The following is a 25,238-nucleotide window of genomic DNA, read 5'->3' on the forward strand; positions in this document are numbered from 1 at the left end:
TTGGACTAGCCACATTTCAGGTGTTCTGTAGCCGCACATGACTAGTGACCACTCTATTGCACAGCAGTAGGTCTGTGTGATTTTATCATCCAAGCCAGAGTACTCTTTGAGAGTGAAAGGGGGTGTTATTAACAATTATGCCAGGACAAGAAAAGCAGAGTGAACTCTCACCCTAACTGAAATAATGGTGATTGCCTGTTCAGTCAGGAGAAGTAACGTGACTGTATAAGAGATAGATAGATACAGACATAAATAATGTGTGTTTACCTAAATATTACATAGCTTATGTAATCTATGAAATAGCAGTGTATAAAGATAAATTTGTGATATAATGCAGTATGTATGTAAATATATATAGATAGATGTACTTTATATTCTTCACAAGTGAATTTAAATAAAAATATTGTTCATTAAACAAGCTTAGAATTTGAAGCAAAAGCACAGTATTTTGAGATAAGAGGGGTACAGAGGAACATTCATGTGTGATTGATTGAGAGGATATAAGGTCATTCATAGCACTTTTCAAGTGCACATTCACACCCATTAATGCTGCAAATGATGTGATTTTGAAATTTAAAGACAGTTCTATATGATGGTATCTGTTGAATGAAGAGCCAAGGTATTTTTAAATTGATGACCTATGCCAGAGGCTGGCCTAAACTGTCATGGATATTTCTTACCAATTTTTTGATAAGGGCATTAAACTAAGCTTTCTTCCCTGCCTTTTAACACCTTTCTTTGCAAAAATGTAATCTATGCAAAGGAAAAGTTTTATTTATTTTAATACTCTAAATTTCAATACAGGATGAAGTCCACCGGCTGTCAGCGCTTCAGCCTCAAATTGAACGATTAAAAATTCAAAGCATAGCCCTGAAAGAGAAAGGACAAGGGCCAATGTTCCTGGATGCAGACTTTGTGGCCTTTATAAATCATTTTAACCAAGTCTTTGCTGATGTGCAGGCAAGAGAGAAAGAACTTCAAACGAGTAAGTAAAAATACTTGAAATGGCTAACTTGATATTTCCCAAATTCAGTATTTGTTGGAAAAAGAGAAAGTACTCAAATGAAAGAGTATATTTCTATCAGTGGAATCCACTGTCCCTACATTCTGTAGTAATAAGAAATGAGATACTATTGTTGGAAAACATATGTGTTATATTTTCATTTCTCCCCCTCACCTCCCATAATAATTTCATGACTTTAAGGAACAAATAAAGTACATGTTTTATATAGGCATTAACATCTCCTTGGCGGGTTGCAAATTTTACAAAGATTTTTAACACTAGAAGAAATAAAAGAGCAGTTAAATCCCTCTTAGTAGGTTTTCATTAAATCCTGTTTGCTTTATGTACAAGGATATTTAGCTGGGCTTCTTACTAATACTTCTATCCAGTTTATATGAAGATTGTTATAGCTGTAACGTACATGTAGCAACTGAAATTCAGCGAAGGACAAATTATTCTCTGGGCTGCATTTTACTATAGAATCACTGTCACTATGCAGTATCTTCTTTTTTCTCATTTCATAGTAAAATATAACCTAAAAGTGGAGCAGTTACACAAATGCCTGCCATTTGACCAGCGAATGTCTCCTTTGTTTCTCACTAGTTTGCTCTTAGGATATTAATAATATCTGGTCCAAAATAGCCCGACTCATCAGCTTAATTACAAAGACAAAAATTCCTTTGACAGACAGATTTATGAACACTTTCAAACATGAGTAAATGAGTTTTTGGTTCACCATCCATACGTATATATGTACACACAGAAGATTATAGACTAAAATTGGATTTTAAGGCTTTAAGATAAAAATATTTTAAAAAAATGTCTTCCCCAAATTTGTTATGAGAAGCACAGGAACGTGTATTTGTTTTCTACTAGAATTTTATTTAGTTGGAAAACATGTTTTTTGACTACTTCTCTTTGCAAATATCCAAATAATTTACCAAATAGTAACGTCTCTAAAATGAGTGCAGTGATATACATGAAACTTTCCCTATTTTCCTGGTTTTTAAACTTTGATTTCTTGGTGAGGTCATGGAATGAACTGAATAAAGCAAAAGATAATTGCTTATTTTTTTCCTTTTACTTTAAAGTCATTTTTGCTGAGGGGTTTGTTTTCCTGGTAGGACATCAGGTAATGCAACTTCACAGTGATGTCAGCTCCCTCTAGTGGATTTCAGTATACTTGTGGCTGGGCGTCTATAAAATCAATTGGGGAAAGGATTGTGGCTGTCCTAAATTTTCAAACATTGACCTATTTAACAATAATGCATTTCTCTTGTCATAAAATCTGTAAACCTCCGTTAAAGTCAAATACGCGTTAATGGTTATATTGTAACTGCTGGGCAAAGGAGCTTATTCACTAGAAAATTATTTTAATTTACATGTACCTATTAATTATGTTAAGGTTCAACATTTTTTCTGTTTATTTAAAAAATGTTCAGAATGTTGATGTTTGTTGACAGCTGAACTTTGATACTACAGTATAAATATATAATAATATATACTGTCTATCTATACAACCATCAGTCTGTCCATCTGTATTATCATGTCTTCTCTTTTATCTGTTATACGTGTGATGATTGTTCATAAAACTGCCAAACATTTTCACTCCATTTATTTATAAATAAAATGTCCTCCCTTGTACTTAATTACCAAAACATCTTCACCAATTTTATTCACTCTTTTGGAAAACTTGTCTTGATAATTAATGAGTATTAATTTAAAATGGATTATATATATGAATTATAAATTATATATTTCATATGTGCATATATAACTTACATGTTATATATGTACACAATATATAAATTATATGTATATGATTATATGCAATTCAATTACAATTGAATTATATAATTTATTTTTATATGTGTATATATTATAAATTTATATATGTAACTTAATATATTATGTATTGATATATAAATATTATATAACTATATATAAAAGGCAAATAAAAAATTCACCAAGGGGCGGCTGGGTGGCACAGTCGTTGGGCGTCTGCCTTCGGCTCAGGGCATGATCCCGGCGTTCCGGGTTCGAGCCCCACATCAGGCTCCTCCGCTATGAGCCTGCTTCTTCCTCTCCCACTCCCCCTGCTTGTGTTCCCTCTCTCGCTGGCTGTTTCTCTGTCACATAAATGAATAAAATCTTTAAAAAAAATCACCATAATAAGTCATACTTTTGTTCAGTTTTTTATTTATTTATTTATTTATTTTTTATTAAACATTTTTTTTAAAGATTTTATTTATTTATTCGACAGAGATAGAGACAGCCAGCGAGAGAGGGAACACAAGCAGAGGGAGTGGGAGAGGAAGAAGCAGGCTCACAGCAGAAGAGCCTGATGTGGGGCTCGATCCCATAACTCCGGGATCACGCCCTGAGCCGAAGGCAGACGCTTAACCGCTGTGCCACCCAGGGGCCCCCAGTTTTTTTTTTTTAAAGATTTTATTTATTTATTCGACAGAGATAGAGACAGCCAGCGAGAGAGAGAACACAAGCAGGGGGAGTGGGAGAGGAAGAAGCAGGCTCATAGCGGAGGAGCCTGATATGGGGCTCGATGCCATAACACCGGGATCACACCCTGAGCCGAAGGCAGACGCCTAACCGCTGTGCCACCCAGGCGCCCCTAGTTCAGTTTGTTAATTAATTATTATTTCCAAAGAATTTTTACATGTGTGTGCTTTACCCCCAAACTAGCACAGGGGAGGAAATCAGATTTCTTGTATTACTCCACGGTACTTTGAACATATTAAGTGTTCAGCAAATAGGAGCTAAAACAAGGGGTGGTAATCCATTCTGACTGTCAACTCTTCTTTCTTTTTTTTTTTTTTCTTTTCTTTACTAGTATTCTCCCAATGAAACAAAAACTTAAGTTTTTAAATGTACTTTGAGTAGTGAACATTGGTCAAAGGAATTGCTGTTTGGTACCTGGCAGAGATGATATGAAAAAATAATATTGAAAGATAAAATGCATTCTGTATTCATAGTGATTTTTAGTTTATAAATAAATACCTTTCATATAAATTAGCTTTCTTAGTCCTCCCAGAGCAACCCTTTAAGAATGTTTTATTGTTGCTGTGTCACAAGTGACCTCACGAAGCTTGAGTAACTGAAAGGATGAGTATTAGATTGTGTAGGAACTAGCCAGTATACGTGGATGTTTGTAGCGACATTATTCATGATAACCAAAAAGTGGAAGCAACTCAAATGCCCATCAGCTGATGAGTAAAGAAGGAAAATGGGCCTCTCTATACAATGAAATATTATTCAGTTTAATAAAGTGTAATGAAGTACGAACACTTGCTACAGCATGGAGGGACTTTAAAAAGATGCTAAAGAAAGAAGCCAGCTACAAAAGACAATATATGATTCCATTTATAGGAAATGGTTGAAATTGACACACCTAGAGAGACAGAATGTGTATTAATGGTTGCCCAGGGCTAGAAGATTGAGAGAGTAGAATTGTCTCCCAAACAATTGCCAGGAACCTTTTCTAGAAACTGCAAACCAGAAGGACTATGGTCTAATTTAGATGAATACAGAAAAAATAGCACATGGCTTGTTACAGGTGATCTCTTATTTTAACGAGAAAGGTTTTAAATGTACTTCATACCTGTAAATATGAGAACAAAATTTGTGCTATAGTTTGGATTTATTTCAATTGGAGGTATAAGTCATGTCAGGAAAATAATTATTAGGGGTTTGTTTAGTTTTGCAGAAACTGGAGGAAGTAACTACATTAGCTATGACAAAACAAGTGGTTTTTTTTTCCCTCTTAAAGTTCAGAAGGATTTTCGTTTGTTCTACAACCCTAGATTTCTGGCCTAGTACTGTCTTCGTCGTCGTCTTCTTCTTCTTCTTTTAAATTGCTGGCTAACTGAACATAATAAAAAAAATTGTGATAAGGACATGTAACATGAGATCTACCCTCCTAAATTTTTTAGTGCATAGTAGACTATTAACTTTAAGCACAATGTTGTACAGCAGATCTCTAGAAATGAACTCCTGCATGACTAAAATTTTATACCTGATAAACAGCAACTCCCCATTTCCCTTCCCTCTCTCCCCGGGCACCCACCATTCTAGTCTCTGCTTTTAGGAGTTTGACTCTATTAGGTACCTCATGAAGTGGAATCATGTGCTATTTGTCCTTTTGTGGCAGGTTTATTTCATTTAGCATAATGTATTCCAAGTTCTTCCCTATTGTCACATATGGCAGGACTTCCCTATTTCTTAAGGTTGAATGATACTCTGTTGTGTGTCTACACCACATTTTCTTTATCCATTTACCCACTGATAGACATTTAGTTTTTTTCCATATCTTGGCTGTTGTGAATAATGCTGCAATGAACATGAGACTATAGATGTCTCTTCAAGATCCCAATTTCAGTTCTTTTGGATATGTCCCAGACATGGCATTGCTGGATTGTACGGTAGTTCTACTTTGTGATTTTTTGAGGAACCTTTATACTATTTACTCTAGCAGCTGCACCATTTTATATTTCTACAAATGGTGGAGCGTTCCAATTTTTCCACATTCTCAACAGAACTTGTTATCTTTTGTTACTTTTTGATAATAGCCACCCCAGCAAGTGTAGGGTGATCTCTCATTGTGGTTTTGATATGCATATTTCTCATAATTGGTGATGTTGAACATCTTTTAATATATCTCTTTTCATTTGTATGTCATCTTTGGAGAAATGTCTATTTAAGCCCTTTGTCCATTTTTTAGTCAGATTATTTTTTTCCTGTTAAGTTGTGGGAGTTCCTTATATAGTTTAAATAGTAACCTCTAATCATTTACATGGTTTGCAATTATTTTCTCCCATTCTGTAGATTGCTGTTTTATTCTTTTAATTGTTTCCTTTGTTGTACAGAAACTTTTTACTTTCACGTGGTCCCATTTGTTTATTTTCATGTCAAATCCAAGCAGTCATTTCAAGACTAATGTTAAGAAGCATTCTCCCTGTGTTTCATTCTAGGAGTTTTATGGTTGTAGTTTTTCAGTTAGGGGTTTAATCTATTTCCAGTTGATTTTTATACATGATGTAAGATAAGGGCAGCCTAACCCTTGATTTTTTTTTGAAGATTTTATTTATTTATGAGAGATAGATCGGAGCAGAGGGAGAGGGAGAAGCAGACCCTCTCTGAGCATAGAGCCAGTCTTGGGGCTCAATCCCAGGACTCTGGGATCATGACCTGAGCCGAAGGCAGCTGCCCAACCTTTGGAGCCACCCAGGCGCCCCCACCAGTTGAAATTTCTAAAAGAATTTCAATTGAGGACATTCAGTAATCTGATAAGTAATTTTGAAAGCTCTAGCTAATATGTTAGCCTCTAGCTGGTTTGTGACAAACAAGTAGAAGGGTCTGAGTGGAAGCTGAGAGATGGGAAATTGTTGCTACAGATACAGCCCTGACCTCAGACCAGAGTTGTGATAAGGAATGTAAAGGAAAGTGGAGGCAGTCCTTGAAGAAGTGATGATCTGAGGAGGTGTGGTAGGAGACACTCTTAGAAAATGACAGGGAGCAACTTGTGCTTCCTGTAGGGATAATTCACGAAAATTTTAGGGCAACCAGCAGAAAATGTTCTGTATGGCCGTAATTTCAAACACTGTGGTTAGTCCCTGCTAGGATGATGATTTGATGTGAAGATGCTGAGACAGGAAGGGAAACAAAGGTTGTCTTGATCCAACTATTCTAGTGCCAGGTCAGAAAATGTATCTAATGTACTCTTATGTCTAAGTAAGGAATCATTTTATTCTAAGAAACAATCTATGTTGCTTTGCTCTTTAACTCCAGAAAAAATTAAGAAAAACTGTTTGTAAATGTCCCTTTTTATTCTGTTTTCTTCAGTGATACCATCAGCATCAACCATAACAGACATATTTATTAAAGCTAGCTCTGTTCTTCATACCATGAGATGCGAGGATTGCTCCTTGACCTTGAGGATCTTGGGAAATATGCTAAATGTCAAGTAGAGCATAAAAAATAAAAAAATATATTTTTAAAAATTATTTAATAGGACTTCTTGAATATAGGATTACTGAGCTCTAATAGGGCCAATTTTAGAAAATAATGTGGAAACAGGGAAATGCAGCAAAAATCCCCAAAACATATCTTATATTGTAATAAATAGTTGAATAGTGTAGTAGTTCATACTTACACAAATGTGGGTAGAAAATTGTGAGAAAAAAGTGGAGAATGAATCAGTTATTCAAGCAGTGAATTTTAGGTCATTGCTTGGGAGGAAGACCCAGATCTCAACTGATTCATTGAAGATGTAGCTTTTAAAAAAATTAAGGTGATCTTAGATAAAATTCTCAAAAACCCATCCATTTTGCTCATACCATAGCACCTAGGGCCTTTGTGAAAATGGAGCTTGAGCAGCAGGGACTTGTAGCAGAAGGAGTACCATGAGTGCAAAGGCTTTAAAAAAGTGATAGATTTTGGGTGGAGGATTTATGATGATGAGAAATTGGGCTGAAGAGTTGATTGACTTCTAACCACAAAGGTCCTTGAATGTCAAGCTAAGGTGTTAACTTCTGTGTTGGTATTGGAAATTCAAGTCTCCATACTCAGAATTCCTTACTTTTCTCAGTCTTCTAAGGACAATTTCTAGTGTGTTAATCATCATATACTGCGAGTTCCTGGGTCCCTTCTTCCTTCTGGACATCTTCTGCCAGTGTTAATATTGTAAAGAAATACTTGTTCTGTGTCATGGTTGATGGCATTTAATAAGGTTTGGAGTTGTAGAAAAAGATCTTTGTTAATTACACTTTTTTTTGGTCATTCTATTAACTATGAGGGATGGGGGAAAAGTTGGAATCTATTTGGTATAGAATAAAAAGATATGAGCATTTCCCAAAATAGATTTATCAAAGAAGTAGAAAGTGCTGTTAGTTTCCACACACACACACACACACACACACACACACGTACACTTCATATATTAAGCCATCACTAATTTCTACTTATAAATGATGAGAAATTCAAGTTAGAGCCAGCTTCATATTCACGGCAGATGTTTCAATGTTTTTTTTTAATTTAATATGTAGTTTTATTTTTTTATTATAATATTTTTTATTATGTTAGTCATCATACAGTACATCCTGGTTTTTGATGTAAAGTTCGATGATTCATTAGTTGCATATAACACCCAGTGCACCGTGCAATACGTGCCCTCCTTACTACCCATCACCAGCCTATCCCATTCCCCCACCCCCTCCCCTCTGAAGCCCTCAGTTTGTTTCTCCGAGTCCATAGTCTCTCATGCTTCATTCCGCCTTCTGATTACCCCCCCTTTCTTTATCCCTTCTCCTACCGATCTTACTAGTTCTTATGTTCCATAGATGAGAGAAACCATATAATTGTCTTTCTCTGCTTGACTTATTTCACTTAGCATTATCTCCAATGTTTTAAAATGCTGTCACTATTTACAGACTACTAACATGTATGCTCTCTTTCTTTCCCCAAATGGGTTATTTTCCACAGCTTCTACAACTTATCCACTATAAATAGAATGTAAGCCATATACATAATTTAAAATCTTCTAGTAACTCTATTAAATAAGAAAGAGATTAAAGTAATTCTAATCGTATATTTAATTAAAATAAATACATCCAAATAATATCATTTTAACAAAGAATCAAAATTAAAAATCATAGGGATTTTTTACATTATTTTTGTACTAAGTCTTCAAAATCTGGTATGTATTTACATGTGCACAACATCTCAGTTCATACTGACCACATTTCAGGTGCTCAATGGACATGTGTAGCTGGTGGCTACCATACTGGATAACACAGTTCGATATTCCTTCTTTCTACACCATCATTTGTGTGAGAGTTAAGTACCTTTACTTTCCGTGAGTGGTTTTAATTTTGGGGGTGGGGGAGAGTTGTAATTTTTCCAAAAAAAAAATTGCCGTATATAACCTAGTTAAATATAACAAAACACTAGGAATCCTTCACTAGTATTCTCAGGTATGTCTGGCTTAAATGAGATAAACTGTGTGACTTATAATCACTTTTCAGCTACTACAAGGTAAATCATGTTGGCTAATGAATGCTTTTTACATCTAGAAGGAAGCTATACAAATAAAGCTATCCTTGGCTTTAACTGTATGTTATAAACAGAACAGTTGTACATTTTATCTGCAGTCCAGACCTACCCTCTAAGTCCTGGTCCTTATGTCCAACTACTCCCTTGCCTTTCCAGTTAAATATCTCAAGGTATTGCAAACCCAGTGAATCCCAAGAAGATAAACTCATGATTGCCAACTCTGCAACCAAAAACCATTTCCTCTTTGGCCCCTCCAGTATCAGGGACAAGAACCAAGATCTGTGGAGTTGTGAAACCAGGAACCTTGGAATTATCCTTGCTATTCCGTGTCCCACACTCACTTCCTCTCCTGTTTCTATTCAGTCTCCCAGCCTATGCGATTTTATCTCCAAAATAGTTCTCACATCCAAATTTCTTTTCATATTCATTGTCATCATGTTAGTCCAGGCTACTGTGGTTTCTTTTCTGGACCACTAATTTGCCTCCCCTTCATCCATTCTTGACACTGAGAAGTCTATTTTCTATGCTTCAGTCAGAATGCTTTTTCTTACAGAAAATCTAACCGTGTCGCTTCTTTGAGTAATACATACAGTGACTTTCTTTTGCTCTTAGTTTAAAGGTACCTAAAAGACTCTGCCTGGGGGCGCCTGGGTAGCGCAGTCGTTAAAGCGTCTGCCTTCGGCTCAGGGCGTGATCCTGGCGATCCGGGATCGAGTCCCACATCAGGCTCCTCCGCTGGGAGCCTGCTTCTTCCTCTCCCACTCCCCCTGCTGTGTTCCCTCTCTCGCTGGCTGTCTCTCTGTCACATAAATAAATAAAATCTTTAAAATAAATAAATAAATAAATAAATAAATAAATAAATAAATAAATAAATAAATAAATAAATAAATAAATAAAAGACTCTGCCTGATATGGGTGTTGCCCACTTACAGTCACAGCCTCATTCATGCTTATTTTCTCCCTACTTCATATTGACCTTTCATTTTCTGAAAATGACACTATATTCCCTACCTCAGAGCCCTGCGTATTCTCCCAGAAGTCCTAACATAGCTAATTCTTACTCCTCCATACCTTTGCTCGAAAGCTAATTTTTATGAGCTCCCAGTCTATATAAGATGTTCTTAATATTTACTGTCATAGCACTCTATTTTTCTTTTATAAAATTAATTACAATTTGATCAAAACTATATTAGAATATTATCTGACTCCATGAGTAAAGTGTGAAATCAGTGAATGCAGGGACTCTGTTCTCTTAATTATTGCATCCTTAAAATATATCACGGAGGTTGAAATTGACACTCAATAAATAGTTGAAATAATAAATGATATATACTAAATATATACATGTATTTCTCTTATTTGTATGTATGGGTATACAAATAGAGAGGTATAAACATTTTTTTTCATGCAGTGGTGGTCGTATTTCCATAGAAACACAAACTAACATTCCTGGTTAGGATATAAAAATTGTTATTCTATCAATTGTTCTGTTCCAAAGTGATACACTTGTGAACATGATTTTGTTGTTTTTCAAAAAAATTCCAGAAGAAAACCAAAACACGTCGGTGTGCATACACACACATACTCTGTTTACACTATGAGATTCAATACATACATTTTCTTTACTATTTGTTAATTTTTCACCAAACACCTTGTAAATTTATAAATGAATTATGTCAGAAAAAATTGCAGTTAAAGTCTACCTTAGTAGTCTAGACACCATGAAGCGAGAAAGGAGACAAGGAATAAACAAAGTCAATTTAAGCAACTCAGTGTTTAGAATTTTCCATGGGGATTAGAAAGATTTAATGGGTGGGATACTTACCCAACTTAGGAAGGTCAGCAAAGATTTTCTTGAGAATGTACTGCTTTACATAGAAGCCAGAGGATGAATAGGCATTAATAAGACTGGGGGGGGGGTAGTAGGTGATGGCTAGTTAAGAATCAGAGAAGTCTTGTTTCCCTGGAGCACAGAGGGGAGTAGGTGATGAAAGATGAGTCTGGAGAGGTGGATAGTGTAGGGGCCTTTCGTGAGCTGTGGGTGAGGATTCTAAAAAAATGAAACAGTATTGATAAATTTTACGCTGTGGTATCTCATTGTAGTTTTGATTTGTATTTCCCTGATGCCAACTGATGAGCATTTTTTCCTGTGTCTGTTGGCCATTTAGATGTCTTCTTTGGAGAAATGTCTGTTCTTATCTTCTGCCCATCTCTTGATGGATTATTTGTTCTTTGGGTGTTGAGTTTGATAAGTTCTCTATAGATTTTGGATACTAGCCCTTTATCAGATAAGACATTTGCAAATATCTTCTCCCATTCTGTAGGTTGTCTTTTGGTTTTGTCGACTGTTTCCTTTGCTGTGCAAAAGCTTTTTAACTTGATAAAGTCCCAATAGTTCATTTTTGTCTTTGTTTCCCTTGCCTTCGGAGATGTGTCTAGCAAGAAGTTGCTATGGCCAAGGTCAAAGAGGTTGCTGCATGTGTTTTCTAGAATTTTGATGGATTCCTGTCTCACATTTAGGTCTTTCATCCATTTTGAGTCTATTTTTGTGTGACGTGGATGGAACTAGAGGGTATTATGCTGAGTGAAATAAGTCAATCCAAGAAAGACAATGATCCTATGATTTTAATCCTATGTGGAATTTAAGAAACAAAACAGAGGAGCATAGGGAAAGGGAGGGAAAAAAGAACAAGATGAAATCAGAGAGAGAGACAAACCTTAAGAGACTCTCAATCATAGGAAACAAACTGAGGATGGAGTAACTGGGTAATGGGTATTGAGGAGGGCATGGGATGTAGTGAGCACTGGGTTTATATAAGACTGGTGAATCACTGAACTCTACCTCTGAAACTAATAATACACTATGTGTTAATTGAATTTAAATAAAAAAAATAAATACATGATCCCAAGGGAAACAATTTATGCAGTGATGTAACATCATAAATCAGTTTTGCATTTTCGAAAACTGAGCATAGTGATAGATTGAAAGGAAGCAAGAGCACGCATGGAGAGGCTGGGAAGGATCTTACATTGTGTGGGCTTTTGCTTGTGCTAGGTAACTTACGTGTGAGATACAAAGGTACTTCTTGATCATTTTAGAAGTCATCTGCCTTCTCTGAGAATAGAAGGGAAGCTTGGCTTAGCTCTCAGTGGGAGGACTTTATGTCTTACACCTGAATACAGATTAGAAGCAGTTATACAGAAAAACATCAACAATTCAGAGACAGAAATGGTTAACTTTTCATTATACACAAGGAAACTAAAGAAGGGAGAATATAATCGGGACCTCCTCTAGAGCAGAGGCAGACTTGAGGGTGATATTAGAGCCCATTGGGTAGCTATTATCATAGCTCTTCAGATAAAAGTATATCCTGATTGACGAACTTACATGTAGGTAGTGAGGTAGCAAGTTCAGAGACTATGGACTTGGTAGGTCTTCTTTCAATTCTAGCTCTTCCCTAATGCAATCCCTCTGTGAGACATGTGGAGTGTTTACTCGGGGTCCAGATAGCAAAAGAAGAAATGTACCCAAACATTCTGAATCAAAACATGGAATAAGAAGTTCCATCTATGCAATATCATAGACAGTGTCCACATGTAATGGTGGTCTGGATCTTCAATACTTTATCATGATTTTAAAGGGAACCTGAAACTTTATGTAATATAAATTATCCATTGAATAATGCAAATTAATGCATACGTTGTTAATATGTTGTCTAAATTAACGGGAAAAAGTATCAAATCATGATTATTTCCTAAGCTCTAGCTAGAATTATATTGGTTAATATAGTAAAATTCGGTCAAATTTATTAATCATTTAGTGTTTATCTTTTTTCGGGATTTGAGAGATTTTGATTTTACACTGGCTTGTGCTAAAAAGCAATGGGTTCTCTAAATTTCTTGGCATCTATCTATCATCTATCTATCTATCTATCTATCTATCTATCTATCTATCTATCTATCATCTTCCTTATTCTGTCCCTCCCTGAATCTGTACAGAGATGGATGCTGACTCAGTTTTGGGGAATCTGTAATATTATAACATCTCATAAATTAACTGTTTTATACTTCTACCGTGCTTATGTTACCTTATCACTTTATTGATAAGCTGACAAATCTGAAAATTTTTATTTCCTCTCATTTAATGTAGGTACAGTTTTAACTGTTTAAACAATTATAGTTGTGTAAAGTATATATACACATATATTCACATATGGTTTAAAGCTTGTATTTATATATATGCACACATATTGTACTTAATGTATTTTTCATTCCCTAATTTATACCTATATATATATATATATATATGTAAGGGAAAGTATACTGTTGAGTAGTGGTTTTGACTTTGAAACCAGACAAACCTGGTTTAAAATCCTCGCTCTACTATTTACTAGGTTCTTGAGTGTGAGCAAATTAGTTGACCTTTTTTTGTAGGCTCAGTTTCCTCAACTGTGAAAATAAAAATACTTATCTTACACGTGTATTGTAAGAATTAAGAATAATAATATGGGTAATCATTATAAGAGTTTCTGACACATACTAAATACACATAATTTTTTTTAGTAAAATAAGTGACATGATATAATTTAAAATATTAACTGCTGTGGGTAATGATACTGTTTTCTGCAAAGGCAAATGATAGCACAGAAAGAGTAGCCTTCAAAGTCAATATACATGAACTCTCCTTGGTTTCTCCAAGTACTGACTTTGTTACCATGGACACATTACTTAGCCTCTATGTTTTGTCATTTCCTTACCTTAAAAAAATGACTTTAACAGCACAAAACTTGCAGGTCTGATGTGAGGATTCAGTATAATATATATGTATATGTATATGTATATTTGTGTGTGTCTGTGGTTTTTGTCAAAATATCATACATGTAGTAGGATTTTATCTTCAGTATCATCATCACATTCTAATTTGTATCTTCACATTTTCACAACTTGTTAATATTTGTAATTAGCAGTGTGATTTAGTTTGCTGACAACTTAGGAAAACATAATGACAAAGTTTAAAATAATATAGTGATTCTCTTCTCTTGCCTTTTGATAAAGTTTTTGACACTTTGCCACCCGTGCGCTATCAGGAGACCATGAGTACCATCCTGACATGGATCCAGCAGTCAGAAACCAAACTCTCTATACCTCAGGTCACTGTCACTGAATATGACATCATGGAGCAGAGACTTAGAGAGTTACAGGTCTGTGAATATTTGTATGTCTTAAACAATATAGTGCAGATTTCATCTATCAAACAGTTACATTGGTGTAACATTTCTTTTATATTGGTGTAATATAAAAATAATAGAAATAAAATAATTGTGGCAAGTATGATAGTTTACCAGTTGGAAAAGTGAAGATAAGATTTAAAAAACATAATATTTTACGCATTTGTGCTTTCTCTCCATAAGACAAAAATTCTATCTTTGAAGATAATGACATGGTCTGTGTATGAAGTTTATTCTTTCTCGTTTAGTGTGTATTTTCAGACACAATGATTTTGATTATTATAAAAGTTGTGATATTATTCCCCCCCCCTTTGCTGGCTAATTTATAACTCCTTTCACATTTCCAAACACAAAGTGGTAAAATCTGTGTAGTTATAAAATAAATTTTAAACATTAGCCTTCTGTAATATCATAATTAATTTTTTGAGTTCTATTAACTACATTTTTTTAATTTTTTTTATTAACTACATTTTTAGCTGCCTTATATCAAGTAATAGAAAAATACTAATATGGTAAATGAAAGAAATTTTTAGGAGATTTCAGAATATTTTCCTACTAATTCTGAAAAGCTTGTGTTATATATCGAATCACATTTTATTTTTTAAGTCAAGAAAGCATTTATTAATTGTATTTGGGAGCTGAGATATGTCTACATTTTGAGAATTAAGAAGAAAATAGAAAATTAACTTTTATATGAAGAGTTCTTTTTCAAGAATTAAATATTATTTCTTAAAGTTATGTTAGAACTATTTCTTCAAAGAAATCTCTATTTAAACATTTCTCAGTATATATTGCCCTATTTAGACTGGCTGCTTCCTCTGCTATCACATCAAGCAACCTATAACTGTTTGATCTTGTTTTTTTTAATGTTGTTTTTAATACTTGGAATGATTCCAAAATTTACTTTGAAGGATACATAACTTAATAGAACTATAAACTTAAAAAGAGTACAAAGAATACAGCAACTAGAGGAGTGGATTGAGTATACACTAAATGTATATAGATGAGTGGGAGAACATACTTCTACTGAAGAAACATTGAAGAGAAAAATTACAAATATTACTGAGGAATTGTATTAAGTAGCCGAAAAAAATGTAGTTAGAACTTTGTGTCAAATGTTACACACACACAAAAAAATACCACATATATTGAAAAGTTCAAAAACTATTTAATAAGCACAAATTTTAGAGAAATTTTTAAGTAAAATATTTAAAAACATATAAGAGAGAAACACACAAATAAATGGGCACAATTGCAAACATGGAAAAAATACCAGACAATTTAAAAGAAAGATGAGACCAAGGGAAAAAAATTGAGTAAGGAAGTCACAAAGAGAGACATAAACAGCCATTAGACCCATGAAAAATTATAACTCAAATTGTAGAGTATGAAGTACAAATGTATAAAATGAAATACCATTTTTTACATCTAAGTTGCAAACACAAAGATATACATAAGTTCAGGTCTGGCAGCAATGAACTACCTTCTCACTTTCTGGTGGGAATGTAAATTGAATTAAAATTTTGCTGAGGAAACTTTTCAGTACTTCCTAACAACGTACAAAATAATTAATTGCATTATGCATGTAAATACTATTTTCATGAAGTTGTGTCTTAGTAATCAGAATACATGAAAAAATAGAAAAATAGATGGAGATATATAGGTGGGTAGATTATAAACATAATTTACAGGGGTGGAAAACTAGAAGTTAATTTGTAGAGCTAATAATGGGAAATGGTTAAATGAACCAGAGAAGCCATTAAAATTTATGTTTTTGAAAAATACTTAATGATGTGGGAAAAGGATCACAAAAAAAGGCCTAGCTCAAAATATAGTTATATGCATGCTAGATATTGTCTAAATAATAAATCAAGTTTAATGAAGTAAAATTAAAGCAAAGTAAAAAAAAAAAACTAAAATACCACAAAATAGGCACAAGATATTATATAGCTATAAAAGGCATGTATTTGGCATATTTGGGAAATATTATAGATCACATTATAAAAGAAGGAATGATTGTGTATGTGTGTATATAATATGTTCACATATTCAATATTTAGTTGTAGAAACATAAAGTTTACATAAAATCATATGCAGATGGGTAATTTTTCCATGTTTTATCTTGAACCTTCATTACTTTATAACCGGAAAGTAATAAATAGCGAGTGAGGAAACCCTAAAGATATACATTCTGTTATAAGCGATTGCATAGGTTACACAGGACAATTGTAAAACCAACTTTAGAAATTCTCCCCCAAATTATCCTAGAATTTTACTGTAACACCAAAAAGAAATGTCTTGTAAAAAATATGGAACTTTAATTAATTGGCATTCGTAGGCCATACATCTGATATCTTACTCAGTTTTGTTATCCCATGTATCTATATGATTTAGTTATGTTTTTACCTAGAGAGCATTAGAAGTTGTCTTACTAAAGACTCAGTGTAATTAAATTAAGCTCCGTAACTATATCGTAAATACAGTTATTAATATCCAGACATGATGCAATAAAATTAGGTGTGCTAGAACTCTGGTTCATTTAGATACAGTTTGGGTTATATTTGACATTATTCATAAAAACAGGCATAGATTTTTAAGTAAAATATTTCTGTGCAAATTACTCCTAGGGTAAATAGTAGAATTTAAATTACTCCCAGTTACTCTGTAACTGATGGCACATCATCTATATTTTTAGATGTTTGAATCACATAGCTTTCACTGTAAATACATTTAAGTGAAACCTGTAAGTGAAACTGTACAATGAAACTCATTATTATTCATCAATTAGTATACATGTACTTTCCCTTTTTAATTTTGAGGCTTTACAAAGCTCTCTGCAAGAGCAGCACAGTGGCCTAAACTATCTCAGCACCACTGTGAAAGAGATGTCAAAGAAAGCACCAGTGTCTGATATTAGCCGGAAGTATCAGTCAGAATTTGAAGAGATGGAGGGCCGCTGGAAGCAGCTGTCTTCTCAGCTGGTTGAACATTGCCAGAAGCTGGAGGAGCAAATGGCTAAACTTCGAAAAATTCAGGTAATTCAAGATTGGACTTTTGTATTCATTTTTTCTTTGCTTGTTTCTCCCCTAATGTGTTTTAAAATTTAAAGGCAAATAGACATTTAACCTCCATAGTTCTTCAAAGTCAGTGATAAGATCAAAAGACACACATTTTTCTCAAATGAGCGTATTTTGCTTATTTTTTTAAAGAAACCAGTAATTAAGAGTTCCCCTTTCTAGATTCTCTAGAGAATCATTATTTTTTTTTTGCCACCAATACCGATAGGACTTAAATAGATTTTTAGCTTAAAAATTTTCAAAACCAGTCTCTCCTTTAGTCTGGTTGTCCTTTAAAATATAGGTATCACTTAGCTTATGAATAGATAAAAAATTATCTGTCACGTAATATAGTCATATCATTTTATCCACATATTTTACTTCTAATTGTATATATAAATTTGACCTCATTAGCTTCCACAGACCAGCTCCTACTGACTTAATTTGTTTGAATAGTGTCACCATGCTCCTAATCACTGAAGCTGAAAATGCCAAACCAACAATTGCATTCTAGTCTAAAGTCTAAAATGTTTACTGAGATAGGTAATACCTCTCTTATGGGGTGAATTATTGTGAAGAATATTAATGCTGGGATGAATCTTTGACTGCATCATGGCATGATGGAAAGCATCGGAACAAGATACTTCTGGGTTTAAGTCCCAGTCCAGCTATTAGTTGTTTGTTTTTACCTCTTACAAACCAAAAGAATGAGTCCTAATACATTCTTTAAAGCACAACATACATATGAACATGGCTCTACATATAAACATATGTGCACACACACACATACACGCAAACACATTTTGCCAGTACCAGTGCTAAAAGAGGGTATAAATACATGGTCCTTGCCAACAAGGAGCCCTCATTCTAGTGAAGGGAAAAGGTGTGTTAGTTCCCTATCACTGCTGTAATGAATTACTGCAAATTTAGTAGCTTAAAATGGCACAAATGTATTATTGTACAGTTCTGGAGGTCAGAAGTCCAAAATCAGCCGCAGTGGGCTAAAATCAACGTGGAGGCAGGGCTGTGTCTTTTGCAGAGTCTTTAGCAGAAAATCTGTTGCCTTGTCCTTGTTAGCTTCTGGAAATGACATTTCTCCCCTGAGATGTGCATCCTCTTTCTTCAACATCAGCAGTGCAGCATCTTAGAGCCTCTTTCTCTAGCTCTCACACTCCTGACCCCCTCTTAATAAGAACCCTTGCAATTACATTGTGCCTGGCTAGATAACCCAGAATAATCTCTCCATTTCAAAATCCTTAATCTCATCTGCAAATTATTTTTTGCCATGTAAGGGACCATATTCACAGGTTCCAGGGATGAGGGCATGAACATCTTGGGGAGGTCATTATTCAGCCAACACAGGAAGTAAATTAAACAGTACAGTAAATATTACCACAAGAGACAGAAAAGAAATCCAACATAACCTGGGCCAAGGGGCTATGAAATGTTCTTTGAATATGGGTTATCTGGGCTACACCTTGATCAAGTAGAATTTAGTCAGCTGATGAAGAGGGAGAGAAGGTATCTGACAAAATGAAGCCGTATGTTCACTTAGCCAGAAGGGGTTCAGTCTTGGAGAGACAAAAATACGTTTGGAGATTAATAATGCATATGATTAGAAAAATGATCTAAGAGTAGATAGTGAATGGACCCGGATGCCACGCATTGGAATATGAATTACAAACCTAATGACAGTGGGATTAAAAAATTAGAATTTGGAAATGCTATTTTAAAGGGAGAGAGATACGATGATAATATTTGTGTTTTCAAAGCATCGCTGTGATAAGACGAAGGAGTGAAGAAAACTCCTGACACCCATGTGAAGAATGGATTAGAGTAGGGAAAGATTGAGGCTAACACCAAAAAGAGCTAATGCAGTAATCAAGGAGCCAATAATAAGATCTGAACTAGGACAGTGGCGAGATGGAAGAAACGCGAAACCAGACTCAAGAGACATCAGCAAGATGATAATGTTGAAATCTGAAGTTCTTAGATTTAGTCAAATGCTTTTAAAAAGCATTAGTATTAATCATATTGAAGGGGAAGCTTTCTAGGAAGCACATATTTTCAATAGAGATTTAATTAAGGGAGGAAATAGCACATCTGGGCAGCAGACTTGAATTGTGTGGGCAATAAAGGAGCTTGAAAATCATACGTTTGAAAAGTAGCCAAAAAAAGCAGTCGGGAGGTGGGGGGAGCAATATGTGAAAGAATAATGGGAGGTACTTGGCTATTTATAAATGATAAAAGATGACATTTTTCACCTGATCATTACTTCAGCCTGGTCAGGCAAATAAGAAATTAAAGTCAGAAGTTTTCTTTTCAAAGGCGACAAAATCTTGTGTTCTGAAAAGTTCCCAACTGGAGGGACTATTTAAACTGTCAACTGTAGAAAACAATTTGTGGAAGTTCAGGTTTAGGGAGGCTGTAAAGACACCATTACATTGAGTTTATTGTTCATAGTTTGTTTTATGTACTGTAAGGGCACATTGTTAGTATTATCATGAGTTGTTTTGTAACTTAAAATTTCTCTAGAGGGTGATATGATTTAATGTTCTCAAGAGTAACATCATAAAACCACATTTGGTAGTAATTTTTTATTTTTAACAATAGCAGACTTCATACACCGTGCTCATACAGTAGACCATAAAAGTGCAGTCTTAGTAAAAATATTCTTTTCCTGAAGAGCTACTTAGAGACATCCTACAAACACAGGAATTGTTCCTGGGCTTGTGTTCATAAATATCACTGTGATGAATTGTGTTAAGAGAAATGAATACCCCAATAAGTCTTAAAATGGATCTCTGATTCCAGAATCACATAAAAACTCTGAAGAAATGGATGGCTGAAGTTGATGTTTTCCTAAAGGAGGAATGGCCTGCCCTTGGGGATTCAGAAATTCTGAAAAGACAGCTGAAACAGTGCAGGGTAAGATTTTTATATGACCCTTATCATATGAAGACTTCTGTGTGGAAGTTATGATTGGTTTTATCAGTGGTCCTTAACCAGAGTGGTTTTGCTCCCCTGGGGGACATTTAACAATCTCTAGAGACATTTTTGTCACAACTTGGAGAGGGGCGGATGCTGCTAGCCTGTAGGAATAGAGGCCAGGAATGCTCTGTACATGTTCTACGATGTACCAAAGAGCCTCTCACAACAAAAATAAGCCAGTCTAAAATGATAGTAGTGCCAGTGTTGAGAAACCAGGTTAAATAAATGATGAGCAGAAAAACATTGTCTTTTACTCAATACTCATAAGATTGTTTTACTATAAAATACAGTTTAATTTAAAGGCAAAGAAGCCTTTGAGCAATTTGCTACATCTTACTGCAGCTTATTGGTCATACTGTGTTGCTCTGCCCAGGCATACCACGCTGGACATAATATTACACAATAGGGATTTGTGAAATAATATTCATTATACTGTTGTCATGCAGTGGAAAGAAAGTAATCTAGCTCTTTAAAGAATTTTCTTTGCAAATACAAGCTAAGAAAAAAGAAAAAAACTGGCTTACAAATAACCTTCACACCCATCATGCTATAAACAATTGCTGCAATATCTTGCATTCGAAAACCAAAATCATTTCAAAAATAGTAATGTATAAAGCCCATCATTTTCACACATTTTTCTAACAAGGAAAATTAAATTTATTTCTTTTTGTGTCTAAGTAGAATATAGATAATTCCCTACTTGAGTCACACCAGGAAAACCACTGAACAGCTTTGGCAAGGCTGAGACACAGATTTGTCTGTATCTGTAGGTGGGTGTCTGTCAGATTTTAAATTCCTTAAAATCTTTTAAGAAGTAAAGATTTTAATTCATGGGTAATGTCCTGAGTCCTGATTATATGTTTCCTACCTATGTGGCATTTCTAGTATGTTGTGGTGATGTTTGCAGCTAGCTTACATGGAATTATTTCCTTAGCTTTTAGTCAACGATATTCAGACCATTCAGCCCAGCCTGAACAGTGTCAATGAAGGGGCGCAGAAGCTGAAGATCGAAGCGGAGCCGGAGTTTGCCAGCAGACTTGAGACAGAACTCCGAGAACTTAACGCTCAGTGGGATTACGTGTGCCGCCAGGTACGTACAGCCTCTTTCACTGTGCCGGGTCTCTATTTAGTTAAGTAAGATTTTCTTAATATCTCCCTTGACCACTGCCCCCTTTGAAAGTTTAATCTCTGAGTACGTTGATGCTTTAAAGTCTGGTGAGTTCAAACTAGCCTTTGTCTACCATAAAAAACAGAGTAGCAATTTTAAGCGGTATCTCTTCATCTTACTGGGATCCTAAAATAACTTTCTCAAAGACTGAACATGCTAAACAGTGAGGCCCTGTTTTTAGGCGTGATTTTCATTGACTGCTTTCTCCAGTGCATAACTTTATAATAGTAACTGGATTAGCAGAACATGCTTTATACTTGTCGACTTGGTACAGGGATAAAATGAACGACTCATCTATGTGTATGGACAAATATGATAAATAATTTTCACTTCTGATTATTAAGGTAGACAAGTTTGACTATTTCAGTAAATAAGTTAAGATTGGAAATAGTTAAGAAAAGCTCAGTGGGGGAAATAAAACGTAAAATTTGCCTACGATCACATCTGAGTTCCTCATTTTTATACAGCAGAATGTTCGATAGACATTGATTTTCAATTTCAAGATTACATTATGGAAAAGTAAATATTATACACACAAGTAGGGTATATCTAATACTTCTTGTTCAAAAGATGAAATTTTGACCTAAAGCAGTGTTTATTGTTCAGTACACCAGTACGTTTTTTGAAGTTAATGAGAGGTTTCATCTTATGTGTAATAGAGGCAGTCAGTCTTTCATTATTTCTAAGTAACCTTTCAAAGTTGGAAAGAAATCATGGCACAAGGCAAACACTGAATTTGAAAAAGGAAAGAATTTAGAAAAGTAAAAGGCAAGGCAAGTCACCCAGCTAATACTGTCACTGGCAAATGCTCAACAGTTCTATTAAGTCACAGACGAAATAGCCCTGGGTCAGCAGGCATGCATTCTTCTCTGGAGTAAGCCAGTTCTGGAAGGAATGTTCAGGAAAAAAAACATTACTTAGGTAATAGATTATACCATTTATGTTTTCCTGGAAGGCCAGTATGAAAGGTGTTTGTTGAATGTTTCGAACGGATGAATAGAAAGAACACCACAAATTTAGAGCAAGAGGGAAAACAAGAGCAAAAAAGATGTATAAAGTCAACAATATTACTGATACCTCAAGGTTTTTACGTGTTGGAGAAGTATAATTTTTAAAGTATCTCTGGCCTTAAAATGTCCTTGTTTAAGACCTTTCTGCTATAAAATTTTTTTCTTATTTTTGCCAATTAGGCAAGTTCTTACTATATTTTTTTTTTATCAGGGCTTCTACACTCACACCTACCTTTGACCATTATTCCTTTTCTAACATGACACATTACTTTCTTCATTTAATCAGATCCTGTGAGAAATGACATTATTTGCTGGTAAAGAGAACTTGCCTCAAGTCGAGAGGCTGAGAGAGAGGAATCAAAAATGTATTCCGTTTCCTGTTTGAAGTGACAGTGTTGGCCACAGTGCCTTTAACTAATGATAGAAAGACTGGGGACTAAAGAAGGAACAAAATTGAACAAAATACTTCCATTTTGGTCATGTTTACTTTGGAGAAGTAGACAGTCAGAAATGTATCTGGAATTCAAGTGGGATACTTGAACTAGGCATATAAACTATGTGTGCAAAAATAAAGATATCATTTTTATAAGAAAACTTCTGTCTCACAATGAAAACATTCCCCAGATCCACTTCCCTGAAATGCTTGGCTAGTAAAATTTAAAACTTTTACAGATGGAGAAGGATTTCTCATGGATGGAGAGGCAAACATAGTATGTAAGACCAGGAGCTCTGAAACCATATTGCCTTGGTTTATGTCTTGCCCCTACCATAAACCACTTGTGTGATCCTGGAAAAGATGCTTATTCTCTCTGTGCTTCAGTTTTCCAGTCTTCATAATGAGATGATATTAATACCTACTTTATAAGAATTTTATGATCAAATGGGTTAATTAATTGAGAGAGAGAGTGAGAGAGAGATAGTGGGGAGGGGCAGAGGCAGAGGGAGAGGGAGAGAGAGTCCTCTAGCGGACTCCCCGCTGAGTGCAGAGCCCAATGCGGGGCTCTATCCCAGGACCCTGAGATCATGACCTGAGCCGAAATCAGGAATCAGACACTCAACTGACTGAACCACCCAGGTGCCCCAGATGAGTTAATCTTTGTAAAGTGTGTAGACTAGTACCTAGCACAGAGTAACCACTATGTACATGCTTGGTATATGAAATAAATGGACATGAAATAGACCCAAACTTGCATGTATAACATTATAAAATGTTTCATTTTGAAATAAATAGTATGTAATTATATATTTTAATTAATAGTAGCTCTAAATTTATAATAAATAGTTACCAAGAAACACTGGATCTAGAGATTAGAAAGATGTCATTCTGGTAACTTGCAAATTTGTCTTTTTCTCAGTACAGCTTTTGGGTGCAATCATCCACAGATCCCTGGGTCCCTCTTCATTATTTCTTAAATATTTTAACAGCTTACTTACTGTCACTCCTGTTATAATTCTTGGGGATTTCAGTATCTTCTCAGATGATGTTTCCAGTTCCTGAGGCCTCAGTTCTTTGATAGCTCCTCCAGTGATTTTGTCTTCCATTCTTCCTGGGCTGCCCATTCCCAGCCTCTTAATGTAGACATTGTCATTACCAGATGCTTCTCCACAATACGAACCTCAGGTACCCCACTCTGCAGCCATCAGTACCTTCATTTCCAGCTCATTCCCCTAATAATCCAACCTCAAAATTCTTCCATCCTAGTGGAATGCATAATCCAATGATTTTACCAGCTTTTCATTAGAGAAACATTTCATCTTCTCTTTGTCATTTCTTACTCAAGGGAGATTCTGTACTATATGCTGGCTATCTATAATCCATCATTAAAAGCACCCCTTGTGTTTTTCCCTCAACTCTCTTGTCCTTTCCAGTCTTTCTGTAACATACCCATGTGACGGCACCCTACCTAGGTCAGATTCACTTTCCTGCTGTTGCTGTCCCTGCACTGGGAAGGATGAATATGGCTGAAGGAAAATACATATCATACTGAGTAGTCTCACTTGGAAATCATGAGTGCATACCTCAAGTAGCCCCTTGGTGCTGACCGGTAATCTTATTACATTTTTCATATCCATTCATAGCCCCACTCCTCTGAGGAATATTTCACAGATTTCCTCAGATCTCTACCAGTTCTTCCCTCCTTACTCTATGGCAATTGACTAGCTTCCCATTTCTTCTTCTTCTTCTCCTCCTCCCCCGCTTCCTTCCTCCTCCCCCTCTTCCCCCTCCTCCTTCCTCTCCCCCTCCTCCTCCCTCTCCTCCTCCCTCTCCCCCTCCTCCTCCCTCTCCTCCTCCCTCTCCCCCTCCCCTTCTCCTCCTCCTCCTCCTCCTCCTCCTCCTTCTTCTTCTTCTCCCTTCTAGCTTCCCATTTCACTGAAAAAATAGAAATATTCAAAAGTGTACTTGCACGTACTCCCACAGACTTGCATATTAGTTCATGGATTCTATTTTCCCACTGTTAATATGAATGACCTGTCTGTGCTCCTACCTAAGGTCAGCATTTCCACTTTTTTTAAATAAAAGTTTAATTTATTTATCTGAGAGAGAAAGATATGTCATGAGCACTGGGGAGGAGTAGAGGGAGAATCAGAGGCCCCACTGAGGAGGGATCCTGATGCAGGACTCTATCCCAGGACTCTGGGATTATGATCTGAGCCAAAGCCAGACACTTAACTGACTGAGCCACCCACGCACCCATAAGGCCAGCCTTTCCACTTATA

At 35.4% G+C, this 25,238-nt stretch overlaps 1 protein-coding gene across 11 annotated transcripts in view; it reads left to right on the forward strand.

Annotated features, from left to right (window-relative positions):
* Positions 1-25,238, forward strand: part of DMD (dystrophin) — a 2,097,152-nt gene that overhangs the window by 780,756 nt on the left and 1,291,158 nt on the right. For all 11 annotated transcript variants that reach the window (XM_087859359.1, XM_087859361.1, XM_087859356.1 and 8 more), the window contains 5 exons: positions 805-985; positions 14,123-14,268; positions 17,115-17,330; positions 20,166-20,279; positions 21,277-21,432. In XM_087859359.1, the coding sequence (XP_087715485.1) occupies positions 805-985; positions 14,123-14,268; positions 17,115-17,330; positions 20,166-20,279; positions 21,277-21,432 (813 nt within the window). The remainder of the gene's footprint in view (positions 1-804; positions 986-14,122; positions 14,269-17,114; positions 17,331-20,165; positions 20,280-21,276; positions 21,433-25,238) is intronic.

The sequence above is a fragment of the Ursus americanus genome, chromosome X, assembly GCF_024610735.1.
Source record: "Ursus americanus isolate L20-20 chromosome X, mUrsAme1.1.p, whole genome shotgun sequence".
Lineage (NCBI taxonomy): Eukaryota > Metazoa > Chordata > Mammalia > Carnivora > Ursidae > Ursus > Ursus americanus.